This window comes from Vombatus ursinus, unplaced genomic scaffold (genome assembly GCF_900497805.2).
Source record: "Vombatus ursinus unplaced genomic scaffold, bare-nosed wombat genome assembly UNPS02010193.1, whole genome shotgun sequence".
NCBI classification, from domain to species: Eukaryota; Metazoa; Chordata; class Mammalia; order Diprotodontia; family Vombatidae; genus Vombatus; species Vombatus ursinus.
Window position 1 is genome coordinate 2,590,250 of NW_020949971.1, and position 9,116 is coordinate 2,599,365.

General features: G+C 46.1%; 1 protein-coding gene across 17 annotated transcripts in view; it reads left to right on the forward strand.

Moving 5' to 3' along the window:
• PCM1 (pericentriolar material 1) overlaps nucleotides 1–9,116 on the forward strand; it is an 80,464-nt gene that overhangs the window by 20,305 nt on the left and 51,043 nt on the right. For all 17 annotated transcript variants that reach the window (XM_027853608.1, XM_027853612.1, XM_027853610.1 and 14 more), the window contains 2 exons: nucleotides 2,698–2,807; nucleotides 3,467–3,683. In XM_027853608.1, coding sequence (XP_027709409.1) covers nucleotides 2,698–2,807; nucleotides 3,467–3,683 — 327 coding nt within the window. The remainder of the gene's footprint in view (nucleotides 1–2,697; nucleotides 2,808–3,466; nucleotides 3,684–9,116) is intronic.

Consider the following 9,116-nt stretch of genomic DNA (forward strand, 5'->3'; position numbering starts at 1 on the left):
GCTGCTGCAGCCTGAGTACCTAACCCTGAATGTGCGCCACTTGCTGCTTTGACTCCAGGGCAGGCCCAACTCCTTTGCCAGTCAGACGTTTCCTCGACACTGACCTTTAGCCCTTAGATCATCATGGACAGAAGGCTGCTCCAGCCTATTGAACGTGTTGTACGTGGCTTTTTTTTTTGCCTTTGGGTCATCTGTAGCTTGGATTCTGCAGAGACTAAAGTTGTGAATCATGAAACAACTCCTGGGGCAGTGAGGTGGCACAGTGGATAGAGCACCAGCCCTGAAGTCAGGAGGACCTGAGTTCAAATCTGGCCTCAGACCAAACACTTGACACTTACTAGCTGTGTGACCCTGGGCAAGTCACTTAACCCCAACTGCCTAAAAAAAATAAATAATTTTTTTTTAAAAAGCCACCTACATGTGGGCGAAAGAAGATGAAACAGCTCCTCAAAGCATCATCAGAAACGCTATGTTGAAGTGACCAGTTTAGGAGAAGGGAGCGGTGTACCTGACAGGAGTGCCTTGAGATCCTCAGATGCAGCCCAAATGTCTGGCTGGGGCCTCAGTCCCAAGAAGCCCTTTTCCATTGGGACCTGCCCAAGACTCCCTCTAGAAGTAACAGGGTCAAACTCAAACCTCGACGGCCTCTGTGGGCTGCATGTGGACTTAGGAAGACACATATTCTATCTGTGTTCTGTTGTATTTTTATTTGTTAAACAATTCTCCATTCCCTTTTAATCTCTTTGGGGGCACTCTGAGGCCTTAAGTGAGTGGGATGGCATTGAGCAAGGCTGTTTGTCCCCGTTGGTGCCCAGGGAGGAGCCAACAGCAGACACGTCGCTTGGCCCTCTTCAGCCAGTCTTTTGGCTGTAAAGATTTGGACCGTTTTCCTGGTTCAGGAGCCTCTGATGTGCTGGGTCCCGGGCACCCGAAGGAAGGAGAAAGAGCGGGCTCTGCCTCAAGGCACTTTTGGGGTGCTTGGGGATGCCCTCTGTACATAGAGGACGAAGTACAAGCTGCTTTGGGGAGGGCGAGTGCACTGACGAGCGGAACCAGGAAAGGCTTCCACCATGAGCCAAGCCTTCAAGGAGGAGGCAGACACGAGTGGGATGTGAACCGCAGGTGTTGGCCTGGAGACAGGTGGGAGAAACGTGTTGGGGGATGTGGCGTCAAGTCAGTTGGTCAGGACTGGGGTGTTGAGGAGGCACATAGCATAAAGTCTGCACAGGAAAGCTGAAGCCAAGACAGCGATGTGTCCAGGGGTTCATGGCTATTTCTAGAGGCACGAGGGGCCCTCAAGATTCCTGAGCAGCAGAATGGCCTGGGAAGACCTTTCCTGTCAGGGTGATTCTCGTGAGTGTGGGAAAGAAAGGAGGGGAGAAGCGCATGAGATTATGGCGTGGGTGTGGAAGCGAGAAGACCTGGCACTGGATCGAATGTTGGGGCGGAGGGAGAGGGAAGATAGGGTCGGGCGTGACTCCAGGATTGCACACCTGGGTGACTGAAAGAATGGCAGCCCCACTAACAGGATTTTTGAGTCAGGGTAGGTTTAAAAGGGAAGGCATGGAGCTGCAGTGGGATGTGTGGGAAGAAATGCTGGCAGGCACTTGACCGCTGCCTCCTACTTGGTCCTCTGCTTCAAGGCTCTCTCCCTCTTTGATCCGTGTGCTACCCGTCTGCTGTAGTGATTTCCTCTAGTGCGTGTCTAGCCACGTTGCTCCCCTGTTTAGTAAGCCCCAGTGGCTTCCTGGTGCCATCCCCTCTCTGCAGCCTTTGGCACTCGACTCTGCCTGCTGTCCCCCGTCTCTGGGCCGTGTCACAGGCCAAGCCTAGGTGCAGAAAGCCTGATGGAGATGACTCTTGAAGGGAACAGGGGAGAAAAGGCAACTCACTGTCTTCCGTTGTAAAACCCAAGCTTGCATGGTACTCGGCAGAGGGCGATGGGCACGGGGAGAGAGCCTCAGTCTGGACGATAAAAGGATTGCTCTGCTGGAGTGAACCATTTTGTCAGTCAGGAAGCGTTTATGTCGTGCTGACCATGTGCCCGGCACCATGCCAGGTGCAGGGTTACAAGGACGAAGAAGAGCGGCACATCCCTTACAGTCCAGTGGGGGAGACGGCGTAGGAAAGGAAGCTCGAAGCAGGGATGGGGGCGTGGGAGAGAAGTCAGAGGGACGCAGCCGACTGGGCCTGGGCCTGGGCCTGCTGCACCTGCTGAGACTCGGGGGCAAGGCCTCGGGTGCCCCCCCGCTTTGTATGCCCCCCAGCCCCAGCAGGGTGCTCCATGGCGTCTGACTGAGCATTGGTCCGGTGTCTGAAGGGCAGCATGCCCAGCAGCAGCAGGAGTCACCTGCTGGAAGCTGCTCTTTGGTCATGAGCTCCTGCTGTGTACCTGGCACTGTGCTGGGGGTTGGGTGTCCGGCTCAGCTGTGCCACACCCCATCATCATTTTGCTCATCTGTAAAATGGGAATAGTTACCATTGTACCATCTCCCAGTTGTCGATCGAGTGAGATCACCCAGTTAGTGCACCGTGTACACACCAGCCGCTGCTGGTGTTGGTGAACAGTCACATTGTGAGTCTTGGAAGGCCAGGAAGGGCGCCCCTAGGGGCCTGGAAGGAGGGAGGGGCTCTTCCCAGTGTGTTCCTCCTCCTGTGGTCATGTGGACGAAAGGAGTTTTGTTGTTTGCTTTCTAGTTGTAACAGAAACCACGGGCAGCATATCTGGCATAAGTATAACATCGGAGCTCAATGAGGAGCTGAACGACCTGATCCAGCGTTTTCATAATCAGCTGCACGACTCTCAGGTATCCGTTCATGTCATACAGTGCAAATTATGTGGAAGTCTGCCTTCCTCAGGAAAATACTCCTTTGATTTGAAGGATAAGAATAATTGACTTCCCTTTGTGCCCCTGTGTGTTTGAGGTTTGTAGGGGGGGGCGGGTTGTTTTTTAAATAATCACGACTTGTCACATGCCATTTGGGGAGAATTTTAAGTCAGACTTTATAAAGATCTTCAGGAGAAAGTGTGTGCCTAACTTGAGCCTGTTTGGGGGGGTGGTGAAGGTGATTCTTGACAGGTAGGAGCAGTTGGGCTGCCCTGGTGCTGGAGTGATGGTGGAAGAGAAGGGACATGGAGTCACCAGCCCCTGCTCTGGGTATCCGAGTGGTCCTGGTGCCCGGGGCTGGGCATTCCCAACGTGAATACATGAAGGTTTCAACGAGTCCAGTGCCTGGGTTGTAGTCGTGGGTCATTCCACTTAGTGGTAGCCTTTGGCTCCCTCACAAGGGTTCACTTGACGGAGGCTACTCGTCCGCCCTGGGGCCTGTGATCTGTGTGTTTATGTGTAGGAAAACAAGCAAGCCAGAACATAACCTTACTTTATTCAGAGTAACTTCATGCTTGTTATAACACATGAACATGTATCTGAATAAGGATGCATGTATGTTTTTTTTCCTTTTTAAGGTCCCAGCTGTTCCAGATAATAGGAGACAAGCAGAAAGCCTTTCATTAACCAGGGAGGTTTCCCAGAGCAGAAATTCATCTGTCTCAGAACAGCTGTCTGATGAGAAAGTTCAGCTTTTTAGCAAAATGCGGGTGTTGCAAGAAAAGAAACAGAAAATGGACAAATTGCTTGGGGAACTTCACACGCTGCGTGATCAGCACCTGAATAACTCTGCTTGTAAGTACATCTAAGTCAGCCCCAGGGGCCTGACAGGATGGGGAGGCTTGGTCCCTGGTTGTCTTCAGGGGCTGCCAGGGTGGGGGGAGGGACAGGACGTCTTCCTAGCCCAAGGAATAGCTGTGTAGAAAAGTCTGCTAGACCTGGAGTCTACCCAGTCAGGTATTCATTTCTTTATTTGCTTAATTTTGGATTCTGTTTGATTTTGAGTTCCAAATTCTTCCCTCCCCCCACCCCCCGCCATTGCGAAGACAAGAAGTACAAAACCCATTATAAATGTGAAGTCATGTAAAACAAATTTCTCCATGCAGTTAGCCATGTTTCTTCCCCCTCCCCCCCCCAAAAAAAAGAAAAAGAGAAAACAGTCTGCTTCATTCAGCTGTCTGAGTTCATCATTCCTCTTTCTGGAGGTGGAGAGTAATATTTTGGAATTGCCTTAGATCCGTGTTTTGATCAGGGTAGCCAAGTCATTTGCAGTTGATATTGTACAAGATTGTTACTGTGTATGATGGTTTCCTGGGAAGACCTATATGAACTGATGCAAAGTGAAATGAGTAGAACCCGGAAACCATCCTCCTCATCATTTTTTTTTTAATTTATTTGTTTTTAACTTATATACTAAAACTTAAATACACAATAAGAAAGAAAAAGAAACATATTATAAACCTGCATATTAAAACTTAAATACAAAATAAGAGGAAAAGCCATGTGCACAGCAGAGCATAAAAGAGTATACAAAATAGACCACAATAAATTTCCAATTCAAGAAAGCCTATGTAATAAATACTGCACATTGTGTTCAGAGCTGCCAGCTTCTCTTTGCCTCCTTGTCAGTTTACTTTTGTTCTCTGCTGTGCATTTTTTACTTTGTTCTTTTCTCCCCCTTCTCTCCCCACTCTCCCAAGAAGGCTACAATTAAGCACAGATACATTTTCATATATATGTGTACACATACATTCACACACATAAACATATATACAGGCATGTGCACGTGCATACACTTATATACACCTTTACTTAGATATCTGTAAACATACTCTCATGTAGACATAGGCATTCATATCCATCTATGTAGGACCGTACTATACTGTTTCTCTGAGGGTGGATAACATCTTCCTTCATAAGTCCAAGTCTTCCCATATTTTTCTAAGTCCACCAACTCATCATTCCCTAAACACAGCAATCTTCCAACCATATATGGTCTAGTTATTTTAAATAGTCCAAAATGGTATTGATTAATATGGCTGACATATAGTGTAGTTTTTCTTCTTTTTCTCTTTTGATTAAATCTATTTGAGATTTAATTTTGAGATCATGATTACTACTGCAGCTTTTTTTCCCGAATAGATTTTTTTTTTTTTTTGCAAGGCAATTGGGGTTAAGTGACTTCCTCAGGGTCACACAGCTAGTAAGTGTCAAGTGTTTGGTCTGAGGTCGAATTTGAACTCAGGTCCTCCTGAATTCAGGGCCAGTGCTCTGTCCAGTGCACCACCTAGCTGCCCCGCCAAATAAATTCTACTCGTAATCTTTATTTTTTGTTTGTGTATATCTCTTATTTCCTATCCCTCCTGACTCCTCGACTTTACTTCTACCCCCTACCTTGCCCTCCTGTTACTTAACCTACCCCCCTCCAAAGGTCCCTTCCTTATCCCTTTTCTGTTAATCTAAACACCCTTCTATACCCCCCCATCCTATTCCCTCACCCTCATATTTCTTTATACATTTAGAAGACTCTTATACCCTTTTTTTAACCCAGATGTGATGTGAGGAGGGTTGTTTCTAAAAATCCCCCCCGTCCCTTTAGCCTTTTCTTTCTTTCTGAATTTAGGACACTTACATTCTTCTAGGTGTATACGTATTGTTCGCTCTTTAAACCATTCCCAGTGAGAGCAGGCTTTCAGAACCACCAGCCCTCCTCCCCTACCTAATTCCTGTGTCACTTTTTCCTCTCGCTTCTCATTTGTAGAAGATCATTACTGTTTTTGCCTTTTCCTAACCGGTTACTTTTTAGAATGACGTCACGCTTAGCTCTACCCCGTCTTTCTTTTGAACTACCCAATTACTAATTGACACATGTTTTACATTTTCTTGTATAAAAAGTAAACAATCTGTCCTTATTGAGTCCTTTGGAATGAGGATGTATACCTTATGTTTCTCTTGGATTTTGTATATCCAATTTTCTATTGAGTTCAGGTTTTTTTTTTGCAACAAAATCCTGAAAGTCTGGCAATTTGTTGAATGTTTTTTTTTTTTTCTTTCAGAACTATGCTTAACTTTGCTGGGTATGATGTTTTTGCTTACAACCCCAGTTCTTTTGCTCTTTGATATATAGTGTTACAAGACCTGTGGTCTTTGGGGGTCACCTGCTAGGTCTTATGTTATTCTAATTTTGACTCCACTGTATTTGAATTGTTTTTTTTTCTTGTTGCTCCTAACATTTTCTACTTGAGCTGGGCATTTCAGAATTTGACTATGCTATTCCTGTAGGTTTTCCTTATAGAATCTCTTTCAGGTGGTGATTGGTGGATTTTTTCTACTACTTTCCCCTCTTGTTATAATACTTCAGGACAGTTTATTTCTTGTGTCATTGTATCAAAATTCTTTTTTTGGACTTTTTGGTGAAGCAGTCAGGGTTAAGTGACTTGCCCAGGGTCACACAGCTAGTGCGTGTCAAGTGTCTAAGATCAGATTTGAACTCAGGTCCTTCTGACTCTATCTACTGTGCTACCTAGCTGCTGCTGAGATTCTTTTTTTTGATTGTAGCTTTCAGGTAGTTCGATTACTCTTGTTTTCTCTTCTTGATCTGATCTCCAGGTCCCTTGTTTTTCTTATGAGATGTTTCACATTTTCTTCCATTCTTTCATTCTTTATACTTTGTTTTATTATTTCTTGGTCTCTTATAACTTCACTGGCTTCCCTTTCTCCAATTCTGATTTTCAAGGAGTCGTTTTCTTCCTTGAGGATTCTGGATCTCCTTTCCAGTTGACTGACTTTCTTTTCATAATCTTCTTGTTTTTCTTGGCTTGTTCTTTTTTTTTATTTTTCTTAGTGTCTCTCATTTGATTTTTAAAGTCTTTTTTAAGTTCTTCTGTGAATTCTTTTTGGACAAGTGACCGTTTAACATTGGGGTGGAAGAGGGTTTTTTTTGCTTCAGTGTCCTCCTCTGAAGATGAACCCCATTTCTGTATTCCCATAGTTGGGTTCTTTCTCTTTTGGCTGCTCATTTCTTTTAAAATAGCAGTTTGTTATTATAATCACCTCTAGTCCTAGGGTATGGGGGTTGGTGCCTCTGGCCTCAGATCCTCCTTCAGTTCTCTTCTCTGGCCTGGAACTGAAACCAAGACTTCTGCGCTCCTCTAGGCACCCACAGCTAGCAGTGTCCCCCTGCTGCTTCTGCCCTCACTGGCATGTGCTGGTTCCTTCTCGCCCAGGGCCTGGTGTCCCTTATCAGCAAAGGTTCCCTTGATCCTCCCCCACTCAGACACCTGACTCCCACACTGCCCGGGAGGTGAAAATTCATGTGGCTGGGGCTGAGGAAGCCTTCCAAGCCATCTAGCCCCAGCAGAACTAGCCTGGAGGTGTTTACACTTCACAGGGACCAAACCTGGGTCCTTGGATTGGATTTTTCTTCGCATCTTCTCCAGTTGTCCCAGGAGGCCCACTATTCTGCTTCAACTCTTGGTTATTTTTACTGCTCTGCGTTTGCCCTGACATGCTGTTTTGTCTTGTTTGTGGTGGAACTCTAGAGAACTTGGAATTTTCTGAACCACTCTGCCATCTTTCCCTTGTCATTTCTTATAGCACAATAGTATTCCTCCACAATCACATACCATCACTTGATCAGCCACCCCCTCTCTTTCACCACAAAGAGAACTTCTATAACTATTTTGGTGCAAATAGGTCCTTTCTCTTTTTTCTTTTTTGATCTCTGTGTAATACAGACCTAGTAGTGGTATTGCTGGGTCAAAGGGTATACACAGTTTTATAGTTCCACAGTGTTCTCCAGAATGGTTGGATCAGTTCACAACTCCACACACAGTGCAGTAGACATTTATGAAGTTCCTACTCTGTACCAGGTACCATGTTCCTCCTGGCTTTTTCACTACCGAACTCTGATCTTCAGAAGGTTCTTTTGCCTCTCAGGATCTCTGCATTTGGATAAATAAAATGGCCTTGGGACAGGGTGGGTAATAACATCACACATTCCTTTTCCACGATGGGTAGGTGGGTGGGTGGAATTCCTCCCAAAGGTGAGAGTGATGTTGACTTATAACGCAGATCGCTTGGCGCGTCTCATGGTGCCAGAGTTGGGGCTCAGAGTAGCGCAGACCTAGAACTGAAGGGCCATCTAGTTCAGCCCCGCCATTTTGTAGATGGAAACTGATGCTCAAAGAGTTAATGACTCACCCAAGATCACACAGGCAGACCCCTGTGTGGATCCCTGCTAGGATTTGAATCTAGGTCCTCTGGTTCTAGGTTCAGTGCTCTTTGTTCCTTTTACACAAGAGACACGGAGAGGAAAATAAAATGGGGGTGAAGTAAGAAGTTAGGTCATATACTGAAGTTTGAAATTTGGAAAAACCAGGTAAGAGGAAGGTTAATGATACTTAAATTATTTTCTTTACTTTTCCTGAAGAGGTAGTGAGATATTTCAATGGATAGAGCACTGGGCTTGGAGTCAAGAAGACCTGAGTTCAAATCCTCTTTTGGGTAGTTAGTCTCAGCTTCAGTTTCCCCATTTATAAAATGAAAGCATTGGACCTTGTGACGTTTAAGGTCCCTTCCAACTCTGATCTGTGAGTTGTGATGCATTTCTGAGAGAGTTGGAGAAGAGATCTGCTCTTCTCTGCCCCTCCCAACCCCCTTCCTGGGCTCGCCTTTGGTGCCTTGACTGCACTGTTCCGGAATGGGTATATGCCATCCCCACCCATATTTTATAGCAACCTTGGCTCTTCTCATCCCCTTTTGCTTGTTGTTTTCACCATTGCTGAAAAGTGAAGCTGAATGTGGTTGCTGTGGGAAGATTGAGGCAGCAGAGAATATGGAAGGGGGCCTTGGAATGGGATGTGAACCCATTGGGTCTTTGTGAAGGGTTAGAGTTTGCAGGGATGCCTGAGCCAAAAGAGCACTGTAGGATGTTTCAGTGAGGGGATGGATGGGTAGGTTGTTTGGTGGGTAGATGGGTGGATGGATGGGTGGATGGATGGGTGATTAGGTGGATAGATGGATGGATGGATGGATTGGGTGAGTGGATAGATGGATGGATGGATTGGGTGGATAGATGGATGGATGGATGGATGGATGGATGGATTGGGTAGATGGATGGATGGATTGGGTGGGTGGATGGATGAATAGATGAATGATTGGGTGGGTGGGTGGATGGATAGGTCAGTGGGTAGATGGATGGATGGATGGATGGATGGGTGGGTGGGT